The sequence below is a fragment of the Penicillium arizonense genome (assembly GCF_001773325.1).
Source record: "Penicillium arizonense strain CBS 141311 chromosome Unknown PENARI_contig006, whole genome shotgun sequence".
NCBI classification, from domain to species: Eukaryota; Fungi; Ascomycota; class Eurotiomycetes; order Eurotiales; family Aspergillaceae; genus Penicillium; species Penicillium arizonense.
The window spans coordinates 1,155,836-1,171,428 of NW_019173283.1; the positions used below are offsets into that span (position 1 = coordinate 1,155,836).

At 49.2% G+C, this 15,593-nt stretch overlaps 7 protein-coding genes across 7 annotated transcripts; 5 read left to right on the forward strand and 2 right to left on the reverse strand.

The window, feature by feature from the left end:
- Window positions 1-377: 377 nt before the first annotated feature.
- PENARI_c006G08952 (uncharacterized protein) lies at window positions 378-1,370 on the reverse strand (the record flags this gene model as incomplete). The annotated part of the gene is made up of 1 exon (XM_022630511.1): window positions 378-1,370. The coding sequence occupies one exon, from the start codon at window positions 1,368-1,370 to the stop codon at window positions 378-380; it is 993 nt and encodes a 330-aa protein (XP_022489902.1).
- Window positions 1,371-1,762: 392 nt separating this feature from the next.
- PENARI_c006G05751 (mitochondrial 54S ribosomal protein mL58) lies at window positions 1,763-2,359 on the forward strand (the record flags this gene model as incomplete). The annotated part of the gene is made up of 1 exon (XM_022630353.1): window positions 1,763-2,359. The coding sequence occupies one exon, from the start codon at window positions 1,763-1,765 to the stop codon at window positions 2,357-2,359; it is 597 nt and encodes a 198-aa protein (XP_022489875.1).
- A 528-nt stretch (window positions 2,360-2,887) lies between these two features.
- PENARI_c006G09791 (M20 family dipeptidase) lies at window positions 2,888-4,545 on the forward strand (the record flags this gene model as incomplete). Its single annotated transcript, XM_022630559.1, has 5 exons — window positions 2,888-2,919; window positions 2,969-3,000; window positions 3,067-3,134; window positions 3,194-4,311; window positions 4,362-4,545. The coding sequence occupies 5 exons, from the start codon at window positions 2,888-2,890 to the stop codon at window positions 4,543-4,545; spliced, it is 1,434 nt and encodes a 477-aa protein (XP_022489770.1).
- Window positions 4,546-4,937: 392 nt separating this feature from the next.
- On the forward strand, window positions 4,938-8,971 carry PENARI_c006G04339 (DNA repair protein SMC6; the record flags this gene model as incomplete). The annotated part of the gene is made up of 12 exons (XM_022630292.1): window positions 4,938-5,018; window positions 5,069-5,980; window positions 6,031-6,258; window positions 6,310-6,869; window positions 6,936-7,029; window positions 7,083-7,348; window positions 7,426-8,082; window positions 8,146-8,248; window positions 8,311-8,469; window positions 8,531-8,673; window positions 8,726-8,774; window positions 8,825-8,971. 12 exons carry the CDS (start codon window positions 4,938-4,940, stop codon window positions 8,969-8,971), a joined length of 3,399 nt encoding a protein of 1,132 aa, XP_022489509.1.
- An 846-nt stretch (window positions 8,972-9,817) lies between these two features.
- Window positions 9,818-11,517, forward strand: dhh1 (DExD/H-box ATP-dependent RNA helicase DHH1; the record flags this gene model as incomplete). Its single annotated transcript, XM_022630487.1, has 4 exons — window positions 9,818-9,861; window positions 9,920-9,992; window positions 10,049-10,645; window positions 10,699-11,517. The coding sequence occupies 4 exons, from the start codon at window positions 9,818-9,820 to the stop codon at window positions 11,515-11,517; spliced, it is 1,533 nt and encodes a 510-aa protein (XP_022489783.1).
- Window positions 11,518-12,628: 1,111 nt separating this feature from the next.
- PENARI_c006G03005 (putative mitochondrial tricarboxylate transporter (Ctp)) lies at window positions 12,629-13,961 on the forward strand (the record flags this gene model as incomplete). Its single annotated transcript, XM_022630232.1, has 9 exons — window positions 12,629-12,661; window positions 12,715-12,769; window positions 12,827-12,847; window positions 12,898-13,029; window positions 13,096-13,243; window positions 13,306-13,563; window positions 13,617-13,652; window positions 13,706-13,855; window positions 13,904-13,961. 9 exons carry the CDS (start codon window positions 12,629-12,631, stop codon window positions 13,959-13,961), a joined length of 891 nt encoding a protein of 296 aa, XP_022489643.1.
- A 110-nt stretch (window positions 13,962-14,071) lies between these two features.
- Window positions 14,072-15,314, reverse strand: PENARI_c006G10715 (putative mitochondrial translation release factor (RF-1); the record flags this gene model as incomplete). Its single annotated transcript, XM_022630594.1, has 2 exons — window positions 14,072-15,070; window positions 15,129-15,314. The coding sequence occupies 2 exons, from the start codon at window positions 15,312-15,314 to the stop codon at window positions 14,072-14,074; spliced, it is 1,185 nt and encodes a 394-aa protein (XP_022489687.1).
- Between the last annotated feature and the right edge of the window lie 279 nt (window positions 15,315-15,593).

Below are 15,593 nucleotides of genomic sequence, written 5' to 3' on the forward strand. Positions count from 1 at the left end.
AAAGACAAGTAATATCGCGTGTCTTACTTTCCAACTATTAGAACAACAAGAATGAGATTATTCATTCTCCGGTTGTTCCATGCACCATGGGAAAGTCCCACCCCCAACAGGAGCCGTCGGTGTCAATCAATGAGGATATGCAGTCTTTAAAGGTCCTGAGGTCCGTAAGTTGAGTTATTTAATATGATACGTAGAAAAATAGACAGCATTATCATTTCAATATACGAATTCCCAGGAAGAAAAATTGAGATCCTACGAGTCCTTGAAATTGCATCCCATTCAAGATGCTGCTCCAGCTCCATCGTCCTTAACTGCCCAATCAAACGCCAAAGATCACAAGGTGGAAAAAGAGTGAATATGTACGAGAGATCGATGCGCTAGAACGTGCGGTCCGAGACATCATCGATCCCTATAGTACTCACGGCCTGGCTTGTCACGCCACCCAGATCACCACTGCCGGTTCTTCTCAAGGCCTGTCGCATCGTCTCAACATTGAGATCACCACCAAAACTGGAAGAGACCGGGCTCTGGGTAGAATTGACAGTAGGCAACCGAGTAGGGGGCATGTCAAGCCCTGTAAAAGAGGTCGCAATGCTTGTTGGCGGGGAAGTACCGAATCCATGCGAAGAAGAGGGAGACCGCAATGGGGACGGTGATCGATTAATACCTCGCTCGCGGATTGGAACACTGGTATGGATTTCGTTTGTTTCTGCATGCTCGGCATTGACAACATCTGCAAAGGAGATAAAGCTCAACCGACGCACATCGGCAGTGTCTAGTGCTCCATAGCTTGAGGAGATATCTTCCATATCAGAGAGATGATGGGCATCGATGGATGAGGACGACATTGATTGCTCTGCAGATGGGACACCAGCGGGCTGGTGGAGGCTATGGGTCACGATCTCGACCGAGTCTGGATCAAGGTGGTCATCTGTGATGGCAGCCGAGGAAGCTTCAAGGACAGGAGGGATATAGTTCTCTGTGCGAATATGCGCGGGTATCGATGGTGATGCTTGTGCTGATACTATATCTTCCTGTACGCTTCGTTCAAATATCTGAGAGGCGGGAGAATGCAAGCGGGGTGGTAGTTGTGACGAGCTTTCAGGAGAGGAAGGGTGCCTTATGAATCTCGTGTCTTGGTTTGGTGTTCGCAGGACTTCAGATGAGCTCACAGGCGATATGCAGCCCCCTATGTCCTTACTCGTCCCGGACGTGGTAGACCCCAGGTCGGGTTGTTTGTCCTTCATTTGGCTCCAGGTTAAAGCGGCAGGCTTGGAGGCCCGTCCACTCCTTGAGTCCGACACATTCTGATCTGACTGAGGGTATTGCGAGAACTGGCGCAAGTCCGTAGAGTCCGTAGAGTCCGACATGGCGATAATGACCGTCAAACCTCCATGACCAAGAAAGTGTGGTGTAGGTTAGAGTTAGTGAGACTATAAAATAGAAGATGACATCTGGGATGTAGACCAGGTGATCAATTCCCCAACAGTCGGGAATACATTGACGTATGTTCGTATTGAGTAATTTGAATACGCTGTATTTTTGTGGTATTGTCCAGGTCAAGGGGGGTCACGAGACCAGGGGAAAAAAGTTCGGGCTTGGACTTGAGATGCCAACACGTCCACCTGGTCCATCTACCCCCAGCTCGCCCTCCTTCTCACCTCGTATGTCAATATCTTGAATATCCATTGTACACTTGTGTGCTTAACTAATTATTGTCTCTCTCATCTAGTTCCTGACCAATTGGCTCTTGTTTGGGACCATGGCGACCTCCATTGCCGCAACGAAGCGGCCGTTCCTCACGCTTCCATTTCTTCTACCCTCCTTGTCCGATTCGCTGGCGCTAGTATTCCGACGGAACCAATCTTCATACCGGCGAACAAAGCAACGTCTACGTGTGAAACCCGATGCCTCCTTCGACCCGTCTCACCAGGGTCGTGATCACATTATCCATAACCCGCCATCAAGCGCTCCATCCGTCTATCACACGCCATCCAAGTTTCTGCCTGCCGATGATGTTCGCAGATCGTCGAACCCTACTACCGTGACAACCAACGCTGAAGATCTCCCTAGCGTCTACAAATCCATGCCAGAGAGGAAATATCACCTCACCCCTTCAGATATTGAAGAAATCCGCAATCTCCGGTTGAATGACCCCATGACTTGGAGCCGAAACAAGCTTGCTAAACGGTTTGAATGCTCGCCCGTTTTCATTGCCATGGTCTGCCAGGCTAGTCCAGAGAAGAGGGAGATCCAAGCCCGGATTTTGGAGGCCGTGCAATCGCGATGGGGTCCTAAGCGTCGCATGGCCCGGGAGGACCGACAGTTGAGGCGGGAGGCCTGGGGACGAGATGCATAGTGTGCCAGCGGCAGTGACAACTTTCTATATGCACGACCCACTGGCTGTAAGTCTTGAGAGATGTCGGGTCCCATAGACAGACAGGAATGGGGACCCTGGACTTTGTAAAGAAACCCTATGTATTCTACTATTCGAGCTACATATGCTATGTAGCATCGTTGTATTTCATACCATTTTATTATGCCTCATACCGTCCCCCATGGATATAACCAGATTTCAGTCAAATAATAGCATAAAAGATATCTAAATCAGAAACATAAATATACCACCTCTTCGCTTGGACAAAGTGGAACTGTCAGAAGTAGCTCCTTTGAATCGCCCAGACTGTGATAGGGTGAAAAAAATTACGTGATAAGAAGTCACTCTAGACATTGGACTCTCCCCGGTTACCTCAGGGCAAAGACGGACATGCCCCTCTTTCCCCTCCGTCGCGTTCCATTCGCAAAAATCGGGCTTTTCTCTCGCTTCTCTCCCTCTGTTAGCCTTTCCTCTCGTCGCTTCTACTACGGGTACATCAGTGATTCCAAAATGGCGCCGCAGTTGGAGCCTTTTTTCAAGCAGTAAGTCAAGCTCTCTAGCCCACCTCTTCAAACACTGACGTTTCTTCAGGGTGGACGACTCGTCTAACTCCTTCATCGATCGTACGTTACCTTGACCCGTCACCTGCCAATTCTTGAAAGGTCCCCAATGAGCTGATTCTTGTCAAGGTCTGCGAAAGGCAGTTGCTATCCCATCGGTCTCCGCGCAAGATGAGAACCGAAAGGATGTCTTCCGGGTAAGTAGGGCTGAATCCCCCAAAGATAGTACCGTATTCTGATATGCTCTTCGCAAAAGATGGCCCAATTTCTTGCCGATGAGCTTGAAGCTCTCGGAGCCGAGGTCCACCAGCGTCCATTGGGCAAGCAGCCCGGCAAGGAGCACCTCGAGCTTCCCCCAGTGGTGATTGCGAGATATGGTAACGATAAGAACAAGCGCACCATTCTGGTCTACGGGCATTACGATGTGCAGCCGGCGCTCAAGGAAGATGGCTGGGCCACTGAGCCGTTCGATTTGACCATCGACGAGAAAGATCGGATGTACGGCCGTGGTGCCACAGATGACAAGGGCCCCGTTCTTGGATGGCTCAACGTGATTGATGCCCACCGGAAGGCTGGCATCGACTTTCCTGTCAACTTGCTCTGCTGCTTTGAAGGTATGGAGGAGTACGGATCCGAGGGCCTAGATGACTTCATCCAAGCCGAGAGCAAGAAGTTCTTCAAGGACGCGGATGCTGTTTGCATTTCTGATAACTACTGGCTCGGTACTGAGAAGCCCTGCTTGACCTACGGTCTGCGAGGCTGCAACTACTACTCTGTCAGCGTGTCGGGTCCCGCGCAGGACCTGCACAGTGGTGTCTTTGGCGGCTCTGCCCACGAGCCCATGACCGATCTGGTCAACGTTCTGTCTAAGCTTGTTGATGCTCAAGGCAACATCCTGATTCCGGGTCTCATGGACCTTGTGGCTCCTCTTTCCGAGGATGAGAAGACCCTATATGGAAACATCAGCTACACTATGGATAACCTCCACGAGTCACTGGGCAGTGAGACTGGCATCCACCCGACCAAGGAGCGCACTCTCATGGCCAGATGGAGATACCCCTCTCTGTCTATTCACGGCATCGAAGGTGCTTACTCTGCCCCAGGTGCCAAGACGGTCATTCCCGCCAAGGTCATTGGTAAATTTTCCATTCGCACTGTTCCAAACATGGAGAGTGCCGACGTGAACAAGCTCGTCTTTGATCATGTCAAGGCCGAGTTTGCCAAGCTGAACAGCAAGAACACCTTGGATGTGTGGCTGCAGCACGATGGTAAGTGGTGGGTCGCCAGCCCGAAGCACTGGAACTTCTCTGCCGCTGGCAAGGCTGTCCAGCAGGTCTTTGGCGTTGAGCCTGATATGACTCGCGAGGGTGGAAGGTAAGATTCTCCTACTATCAAATTTTGACATTGTCTCTAACCGTTGATAGCATTCCTGTCACCTTGACCTTTGAGCAAGCCACAGGCAAGAATGTCTTGCTTCTCCCTATGGGAAGCTCGACTGATGCCGCTCACTCTGTCAACGAAAAACTTGACAAGAGAAACTACATTGAGGGAACCAAGCTGTTGGGAGCATATCTGCACTACGTTGCGGAAGAGCCTACCTCGGCATAGATCACTACTCCAGTTCTTCATCGACATACAGTACACATTCAGCTGTCTCGGCTGACCATAATGATAAGATATATGCTCGGACTTGGTGATCACCCACAGAATAATGAAATAACACTGGAAGTGGTCTAAACCTTCCCAATAGTATAAATTATCATCTTGTCCAGGTGTACTTTACACCTAATTAGAGTAAATTTGATATTTCACTCTTATCGCACTTGTCGGGCCCCTCTGCGAGGTCCCCCGCCTATCAATTTGCTTAGTAAGGACCACATTTGACGCGAATTGCGCGACGCGACTATCAGTACCTCTTTGTGTCTACAGCCAACCCGACTGACGTTGACTTTTTGACCATGCGCTAGCTGCTGAATCTGTCGACATTCTCAGTTTTTCAAATGCCATCCCTCAAGCGCCTGCAGACGTCTGCCGACTCCGACGATGCATCCGATCAATCTACCATGAATTCTCCTCACACGGTATGATTTTCGAGCTAAAATTGATGATAAGATATTAACATCATTAACAGAGAAAACGGCCACGAACATCTGACCCGCCAGACCCCGAAGACGATGAGACCCTCCGAGATTCATATCTCTCCGTCAACGACGACGCGCTTCTCGATGATGAGGACGAGCTAGAACTCCGCCAGACACAAATAATTCAAGACAAATATGCCCACCTTATCGATGAGGCCAACGTGCCTGCTGAACATGGAATCTTGGAGCGCGTCGAATGTTACAACTTCATGTGCCATGACCACTTCAACGTGGAATTGGGCCCTCTGATCAATTTCATCGTGGGAAAGAATGGCAGCGGCAAGAGTGCTATTCTTACTGCCATTACTTTGTGTCTTGGTGGCAAAGCTTCTGCCACAAATCGAGGGCAAAGCCTCAAAAACTTCATCAAAGAAGGCAAAGAGAACGGCACAATCATTGTTCGTATCAAGAACCAAGGCGATGGCGCCTACATGTCGGATGATTATGGAAAATCTATCATCGTCGAACGTCACTTTTCTAGAAGTGGTTCCAGTGGATTCAAGATCAAGGCAGAGAATGGGCGCATAATTTCCACCAAAAAAGCCGAGTTGGACGCCATCACAGACTATTTCTCCTTGCAGATCGACAATCCTATGAACGTGCTCTCTCAGGACATGGCTCGCCAATTCCTCAGCACCTCAAGCCCGGCTGAGAAATACAAGTTTTTTGTTAAAGGTGTGCAGCTCGAACAACTGGACCAGGATTATCGTTTGATCGAGGAATCTGTCGACCAGATTGAGGAGAAACTCAGAACTACGGCACAGGACATCCATGTGCTTGAAACCCGCAAAGACGCAGCGAAGAAAAAGCTACAGATCTCTGACCAGCACGATTCCCTGAGAGCTCGTATTAGGAACTTCCGAAGCCAAATGGTCTGGGCTCAGGTTGAGGAGCAAGAACGAGTCGGTGCCATTTCCCCTCATTTCCAGCTCTGCTGTCTAACAAGCCTCAGATGCAAGCCTCACTGACCGAAGAAATTGCGAAGGCGGATGAACTGATTATCAACGCGGAGTCCGAACTCGCTAGGTTTGATGATGCCTTCCAAGCAGTCGAGACAGAGCGTGAAACCGCTGCTGAACATTCTTGGCGAGCTGCTGCGGCATTGGAAGAAGCTACAACCGAAAAGGAAAAGATCAAGGAAAAATTGGACGCGGAGATGAATAGACGACATGATCTACAGGTAAGATCTGAACCTTCCCCCGGTTTGAGTACTTTCTAACCCTCTCTCCAGGCCGAACAGCGTCAGATCAGGGAATACCTGAGATCAGCAGAGACTAGAATCCAGGAAACACAGCAAAAAGTTTACGAAGAGAATCAGCGTCTCGCCGATGCAAGCGGCGGGGGTTATGCCCGAAAACAAGAGGCATGTGAACAGGCTGCAAATGACGCCGCTGCTGCTCAAAAAGAATACAACGAGCATCGTTCGGGTGTAAACCGTCTACGGGAAGAGGTCGAAACGTCCCGAAAGGAATTTGAAGCAACTCAAGGACCCATTAAGGAGAAAAGACTGGAACTTGATCAAGCAGAGAACCGCTTGCAAACACTCACTCGAGAAGGTGGAGCAAGGCAGTCCGGATATCATCCCAAGATGTCAACCTTGCTCAAGGCCATTCAGCAAGAACAATCCTTCGAATCTCGACCTGTCGGTCCAATCGGTCACTACGTCACCTTGCTACAGCCAAAGTGGTCCTCCATCCTGGAGAGTTCGTTCGGTGGTACACTTGGCAGTTTCATCGTGACTTCAAAAAGAGACATGAACATTCTGTCTAGTATCATGCGGCGAGTAGGCTGGTAAGTATATCTGTATATCGCAGAAATATTTTGCGAGGGCTAAATGGCTAATATCACCCATGATAGTAACTCTCCGATATTCATTGGCACTGGCGGCCATTTGGATACCTCGGCGCATGAACCAGATCCTCAATTTGACACTGCTTTGAGAATCCTCCAGGTAAGCTGAGATTGTACAACCGAGGATAGGTATCACTGCTGACTGTTACTTAGATTGACAACCAATTAGTTCGGAAACAACTGATCATCAACCACGGCATTGAACAAATGTTGTTAATAGAAACGCTAGAAGAAGCATCATCCGTACTCTTCGATGGTGCACGCCCAAGGAACGTGAAACGATGCTACTGCATTGATGCGAGAGATAGACGCCGCGGGATCCATCTGTCATACAGTCGAGCCGGTGAACCAAGTCAAGCTCCAGTGTCGATGTACAGTGCTCACCCGCGCATGAAATCAGACCTGGCTTTACAAATCAGGTACGAGCCTATAACCACAGGGCCTTGACGTTTGAGGAGATCTTGCCACTGACCAGCTTTCTTTTTCTTATTTTTAGTGTACAACGTGATGTTGTTAGTGACCTTAAGCGCCAGCTGAACGACCTCGAACAAGAAATGGTTTCCGCTCGCTCGCGTGCCGAAGCCTGCAAACAGGCATATCTGAGGCATGGGAGGAGAGAGAAAGAACTTCAAATTTCCATGCAACGCAAGGAAGACCATGTTGAAGAACTCAGGGGCGCCCTTGATAAAGAAAATGCGGAAGACGGACGCATCGATGCACTTTATTCGGCTCTCAAGGAAGCGGAAGATGAGAAGCAACTAAATGAAGGTTCATACAAAGACAGCGAGACAGCCATGGCGGCCATTATGCAGACACTGAAGGAAATCAGGCGGGAATTGTCCTCCAAGGATTCTGAGCTTGGAACCCTTCAACAAAAATTGCGAGTTGCGGAAAGCGAGCACACGCTTGTCAACTCAAAGAAAAGCAAAGTTCTCAGTGATAAGAACGCCGCCATTGCAAACATTGAAAAGGACAAGCAAGAGAGGGCGACTATTCACGGCAAAAGAGAGCAAGTAGCAGCGCGCATTGTCGAATACAATGAGAAGGCAAGCTTGGTCTCATCTCGAGTTTCTGTGGACGAAGGGGAAACCGCGGAGAGCCTTGATCGAAAGCTTGACCGGTTAATCCGAGACCTGGAGCGCTACAGTTCGGAGTATGTATTTTCTCCATGTGCCTCTTGTTTTGTGGTGATCTGGTCTAACTATCAAAATTCTAGGCTGGGGGCTTCTCGGGAAGAGATTGCTGCTGAAGCAGGGAGAACCGAGGCAGCTTATTTACGAGCTACGAAACAGGTCCAGGAACTCTCGACTTTGGCTCAGGTATCATCTATTGTCCTTTTCACGGTTCTGGAATTTGGTCTTGCCCTAACATCTTGTTACAGATCTTCAAAAACACTCTTGGTAACCGTAAGAAGCGGTGGGAAATCTTCCGGTCCCACATTTCGTCTCGAGCCAAAGCTCAATTCACCTACTTACTCAGTGAGCGAAGCTTCCGTGGTCGGCTTCTGGCTGATCATAGTGAGAAACGGTTGGATCTGCAAGTAAGAATATCACCTCCCGAGGTCCAGACTGTGAAATTGACCAACCCCACCCCTTCTCCAGGTTGAGCCCGACATTACCAAAGATGACAGCACTGGACGGGGTGCAAAGACGCTCTCCGGGGGTGAAAAGTCGTTTTCGCAAGTGTGTCTTTTGTTGGCTCTCTGGGAAGCCATGGGTTCCCCTATCCGTTGCCTGGATGAATTGTACGTTCAAACCCATATATTTCTTGGGCTTTCTTATTAATGTCATCAACAGCGATGTGTACATGGACCATATCAACCGAAAAATGGCCATTGACATGCTTGTGAGTCCACAATCTCCCGGATAGAGACAACACGCTAATCCTCTACGCAGATGATTGCCGCCAGACGCTCTATCGGGCGACAGTTCATTTTAATCACGCCTGGCACGAAAACCGATATCACCATCTCTCCTGATGTTAGGGTGAAAGAGTTGGCAGAGCCAGAGCGTGGCCAGACTACTTTATCATTCCGGCGCTAGTCTTCCAGGTTCTGTTGCAGCTCTCCCTTTGAATTCCTGGTTTTTTTGCAGCGAAATACCCTTGACTAAAGTAATGCCATATGATCTTCTGATTTTTAACCCATATAGGCATCTGCCTCGTTTCTCTCTTGTTCCTTTGCTATGTAGTCACGTGGAGGGTTGAATATTAGTCGACGTTCTCTTCTACTAATAAACATTGCATATTATATGATACGCTGTTACATGCATCCCTGCATTAGGAATCGAGAAGCTTTATAAATAAGACTCCCAAAGTAACAAGCTTTTAAGCTTGGATTCAATTTATGTGAACAGATGGTGCTAGTGAGGGTCGTTTCACGTGATCTTCAAGAACCGGCGGGACCGTTTTAGCTTCGTTCGACTTCATCCTGAGTCTCCTCGCTCCCCGCCATCACCATCTAAACCTCTAGCCCTAGACCTTATTGCGAATTCACCAGGTCTCTTCTATCCACCCTTCTATCTGTGATCCCCCTTCACTGCGATAACTAGAAGCCCCTCAGCTTCACACAAAAGGCTTCGTTGATTGACCATTCGATCTACTGTCCACTTACAACACGACTTTTTTTCAGTCGCAATCGGCCTCAAAGCACGTCCGGAAACATCACTAATTTCCGTCATTGACTACTTCTCCCTCCCTACCTCCGACCACACCTTTGATCACCCTCCATCATTCAAGCACCACGCTTGACTGCCTATTACACTCTTGCAATACGGTCAACTCTCGCAAGATCTGCACGCTTTCCTCGGTCTTGAAACCCCGATTTATTGACTTGATTGAAATTTCATCCTCCTGAAAAACTCCTACCCCTCCCTCATACCCTTATCACAATGACCGACGCACTTGCTGCACAACTCGGCAATACCAAGCTAGGGTAAGTCGGTCATGTTTTGTCCATTTCAAAGCAAACACTAATAATATGGCCCGCTTAGAGAAGCTCCTACCGAGCAGAGGCTACAAGACACACTGAATCTTCCCCCGAAAGATGCCCGACCACAAACCGAGGTTCGTCACCGGTGATTTTCACGGGGGTAAAGATGAAACTAACTGGGGAAAAAAAGGATGTTACCGCCACAAAAGGCCTCGAATTTGAAGATTTTTATATCAAGCGCGAGCTTATGATGGGAATCTTTGAGGCTGGATTTGAAAAGCCCTCTCCCATCCAAGAAGAGACGATACCGGTTGCCCTCACGGGAAGAGACATTCTGGCCCGAGCCAAGAACGGTACTGGAAAGACCGCTGCTTTTGTCATCCCCACTCTTGAGCGCATCAATCCTAAAAGCACTAAGACCCAAGCCTTGATCCTGGTCCCCACACGAGAGCTCGCTCTTCAGACATCACAGGTCTGCAAGACCCTTGGAAAGCATCTGGGCATCAACGTCATGGTCACTACCGGTGGAACTGGCTTGATGGATGACATTATCCGGTTGAATGATGCTGTTCACATTCTTGTGGGAACTCCCGGACGAGTACTCGACTTGGCCAGCAAAGGCGTTGCCGACTTGTCCGAATGCCCGACCTTTGTGATGGATGAGGCCGACAAATTGCTGTCTCCCGAGTTCACCCCCGTCATTGAGCAACTCTTGTCGTTCCACCCGAAAGACCGTCAGGCCATGCTCTTCAGTGCCACTTTCCCCCTCATTGTCAAATCATTCAAGGTAATTTTCCATGACACATATCTTTTATTGGTTCAACCACTAATTTCCCACAGGACAAGCACATGCGCAACCCATACGAGATCAATCTCATGGACGAACTCACTCTGCGCGGTATCACTCAGTACTACGCATTCGTTGAGGAGAAGCAAAAGGTTCATTGCCTGAACACCCTTTTCTCCAAACTCCAGATCAACCAGTCAATCATCTTCTGTAACTCGACCAACCGGGTTGAGTTGCTTGCGAAGAAAATTACTGAGCTTGGTTACTCATGCTTTTACTCCCATGCTCGAATGCTTCAGCAGCACCGTAACCGAGTGTTCCATGATTTCAGAAATGGCGTGTGTCGCAATTTGGTTTGCTCCGACTTGTTGACTCGCGGTATCGATATTCAGGCGGTCAATGTTGTCATCAACTTTGACTTCCCCAAGAATGCTGAAACCTACCTCCACCGTATTGGTCGCTCGGGCCGTTTCGGACACTTGGGTCTTGCTATCAACCTCATTAACTGGGAAGATCGGTTCAATCTGTACAAGATCGAACAAGAATTAGGCACAGAAATCCAGCCTATCCCTCAGAACATCGACAAGAAGCTCTACGTGTACGACTCCCCTGAGAACATTCCTCGCCCAATCTCCAACCCCCCGCCTCAAACTGGGGCTGGATCTGTAAACATGGGCAACGGAGACCGTCAGCCCCGTCGCCAAAGCAACCACCCGAACAACGGACAATACTACAACAACAATCGAGGACGAGGCTCTTATCGTGGCGGTCGTGGCCAAGGTCAGCGCCGTGGGCAACACGGCAGTGACTCCAACAGAATAGCTTTTGCTCAAGGTCAAATGGGTGGTCAACCTCAAGCTCCAATTTCCTAAGGACATGCCACGGTGTAAAATCATTGGGTCATCTTGACCCTGTGGTTTAATTCTTGACTCGGCTTCGCAGCGATCAAGCTTCTTTCCCCTCCTCGTTACTCTATCGGTGCACTGTCGTTCCGCTTTTGACACTTCTTTCTTTGCAGTATCACTATTTATCCTCCTCACCTTTTCTTCCCCTGTTATCCCCTTTTATCTTTGCAGAGGTCTTGCTGGACTATCCCGGCATTTGAGTTTCTTATCTGGTCATAGTGATACGGTTCTGGCGCGACACGTGTATCATATGTTTCTTCTTCCGTTGTTCGTGGTTCCACTGATTCACTGATCTCGCCATGAGTCGGATTGGAACTTCGGTACGAAACTCGTGCATTTCCGGCGTCCACCATGCTTTTCGCTCCTGCTTCGTTCCATGAAGGGGTGTACATATGCCCAACGTGATTGTTTGTTTTCTTCGCAGATTTGCAGGGCAATTGGCGTTCATGTTTTGGATCTATTGGTTGAGTCTCTGTGACGTTCCACAGGATTCGAAGAAGCGGTTTCTATACATCGATCTCATGCGACTTTTCCCTCAGTCGGTCTCTTTCTGTTTACCACGCTCCCAATGTGTGACGATTTCACCCTTTTACCTTGAAGATCTCCATGGCCCATTTCCTTGTTGGCACTCCTCCCCTGTCTAGCCACCGACTGGGAACTTTTATCCACATATACATTTGTCTCTCATGTCGCCAACTTCTTACCCCAACAGCTATACTCGAAAGTTCACTGGCCATGGTGCTGTGGTTCCACAGATAACACAGGGTGTCGAGAGGGTTTCAAGAGAATGAGTTGATGCCCGACCCCAGAATTGACACAAGCCCTCGTGTCCCTGATATCTCGCAAAAACAACCACACAAAAAAACACTAAAACAAAAAAAAAGTTTGGAGGAGCACTGTTTGCTGAATGGATCTAGCTAGATGAAGCATATAGTGAATTGACAAAATCCCTCCAATTTGATGCCCAGTAACCGTGATTGTAGAAGTGCGCAGGCGGCACGTGAGGGTGGCCGTATATCATCATTACTCCGAGGTCCAACGGACCCAGTTCTCCGATCTTACCCAGCATTCAGCCACAATGGCAACGGCGAATAAAGATCAGAAGGCCAAGGTTCGCTCTCCGATTACATTCTTGTCGGATCTCTGAAACTCACCAATGGACAGCCCAGCGCCCTCCGCTCCATCCTTGCGGGGTCCACTGCTGGAGCCGTGGAGATCGGTAAAGAGCTCAATAATCCCCCAGTCCAGGTAGCTAGCTAACTTTTGCACGCTCCAGCAATCACCTATCCTGCTGAATGTATGCCATTCTATAGCTTTCAACAATTCCACGCTAAGGTTCTTCACTAGTCGCAAAGACCCGGACGCAACTCAATCGCCAACTTGCCCACGGCAAGAAGCTCCCGTGGCCGCCATTCGGAAGCCAGTGGTACGCAGGATGTACAACACTGATTATTGGGAACTCGCTTAAGGCGGGTATTCGTGCGCCTCCCTTTCCGCAATCGATGAGCCATTGGCACATGGACTGACGAAGAGATCACACAATAGGATTCGTCGCTTTCGATGCCATCAAATCCGTTCTCCAGGATGAGAACGGCAAGATTTCGGGACCAAGGACGGTCGTGGCTGGCTTTGGTGCTGGATTCACCGAGTCTCTTCTAGCCGTCACCCCCTTTGAGAGCATCAAGACTCAACTGTCAGCTGCTTCCATGTTCCTCTTTGGCGAAGTTCTTGGCTCTAATCATACATGGCTTATAGGATTGATGACCGCAAGTCTGGCAACCCTCGCATGCGCGGTTTTTTGCACGGTAGCAAAATCATCTTCCAAGAGAGAGGTGTTCGAGGCTTCTTCCAGGGCTTCGTCCCCACCACAGCAAGACAGGCTGCTAATTCAGCTACCCGGTTCACGGCTTATACGACATTGAAGCAACTTGCAGAGGGCTATGTGGCGCCGGGCGAGAAGCTGGGTACTGCCAGTACATTTGCCATTGGAGGAATCGCGGGTTTGATCACTGTGTAGGTCATTTTGTGTCCAAGCAGTAGGATTCTTAGCTCTAACATTCATACAGCTATGTGACGCAACCCCTGGACACGGTGAAGACAAGGTTGGCAACCCAAATAACAAAAACCCCTTGGTATATACTAATATTCTCCTTAGAATGCAATCTCTTGAGGCCAGCAAGAACTACAAGAACAGCTTTGTCTGCGCAGCTAGAATCTTCAAGGATGAGGGTATTTTGACTTTTTGGTCAGGAGCTGTTCCACGACTCGCGAGATTGATTATGAGTGGAGGAATTGTGTTCACCATGTCAGTTTTGATATCTCAAATTGAGGATTATGGCTAACTGCTAGATAGGTATGAGAAAGCTATGGATCTACTGGATATTGCAGACCCAGAGCGGAAGTATCTCTAGATTGTTCTTGTTCAATAGATTGTTTCCTTGCTTGCCTGCTGTATCGTACATGGTATCTCTTTATTTTATTGTACAGAAAAAATACATGCGGATTTGACACTGTTATGGGCCTACTTTTGTTCTTTGGCCTGATCCTCGGCTACCATGGCCTCGACTTCGCGATCAGCCATCCAGGTGCGTACACTCTCCATCACAGTATCCAGCCCATCACCACCATCGAGGACACCGTCAAGGTTATGGATCGTAATGCCAGTGCGGTGGTCGGTGCAACGACTCTGGCCGAAATTATAGGTTCGGATCTTGTCACCTCGGCCCATTTTAGCCACTCCGCCCAGAATGCCTCGTCTGAGTTGCACAAGTTCCTGCTCTCGAGCTTCTTGTCTGGCTTCAGCCAGCTTTGCCCGAAGCACCTGCCATGCTTTTCTCCGGTTGGCCTGCTGGGACCGTTCGTCCTGCATGGAGACCACGGTATTCGTGGGTATATGAGTTAGTCGAATTGCGGACTCCGTTTTGTTCACATGCTGCCCGCCAGCACCGCCAGCTCTCATCTTTTCAACGCGAACTTCTTGAGGGTCAATATAGTAGTCGCTGGTCGGATCTTCAAAGTTCAGAGCACTGTCCATCTCGCTACCATTTTCTGGGAAGCTTGGCAATACCATCACACTAACAGCACTGGTGTGAGTACGACCCTTTGTCTCTGTTGCGGGCACTCTTTGAACCCTGTGTACCCCCGATTCCGTTCGCAGGAGATCATATGCTCCTTCGGCTTCGATTTCTATCACCGCTTCGCTTAGACGGTCTTCTGATGGCCCAACCTCTGTTTCCTGCTTCAGAATGGTTGGGCGGAGGCCTCTTCGAGTGCAAAAAGCGATGTACATCCGTAACATCTCATATGCAAACAAGCCTGCCTCGTCGCCGCCCGCACCTGGGCGGATTTCAAGCAGACATGGGAGATCTGCAAATGGATGCCGGGGAATCAGGGACTTTTTCAATCGATTCGAAATCGTTGGTAGGACATTTTGACTGCTTTCGAGGTCTTCAATTGCCAGTGACCGCAGCTCCGCATCCGTACTGGGATCGTCCAGCAAAGATTTGAGCTCACTTATGGACTTTAGACAATGTGTATTAGGGAGAGGGTCAGATGCTCGGTTGATTGACGGCACATACATCATTGGCATTGACCCATTCTTTTAGGACATTGGCAATCGGTGCCAGCTCTCCAGCTCGCTTGGCAGTTTTGGCATCAAAGGACTTGCCCAATCGGTCAGAAAGTTTGGTGTGCTCAGCTGTGAGTAGACGAGCTCTAGTTAAGAGGGCTGGTGACAGGGCGGATTCCGATGCTTTGGCACGCATTAGCTGTATTGAATCGCGACAGCATATGGGGGCCAGGTACCGGTGTTGATGGCGCGCAAAGGCGACAGTGTCAAACCAAGACTAGCTGGCCGCAGGATACATGGGCGGCATATCGACTGAAAGCCGAGCATACTTTGAAGGAATGGATGCCAATAGACAGAGGAATTCGGAGGGTTTGGAGTTCGTGAAACAATCCATGTCACATGACGGTAACGGAACATTACACTGTAAAGGCCACGGATTCGAGTATGCGACATGCTATCCAACTTCGCCCTCCAA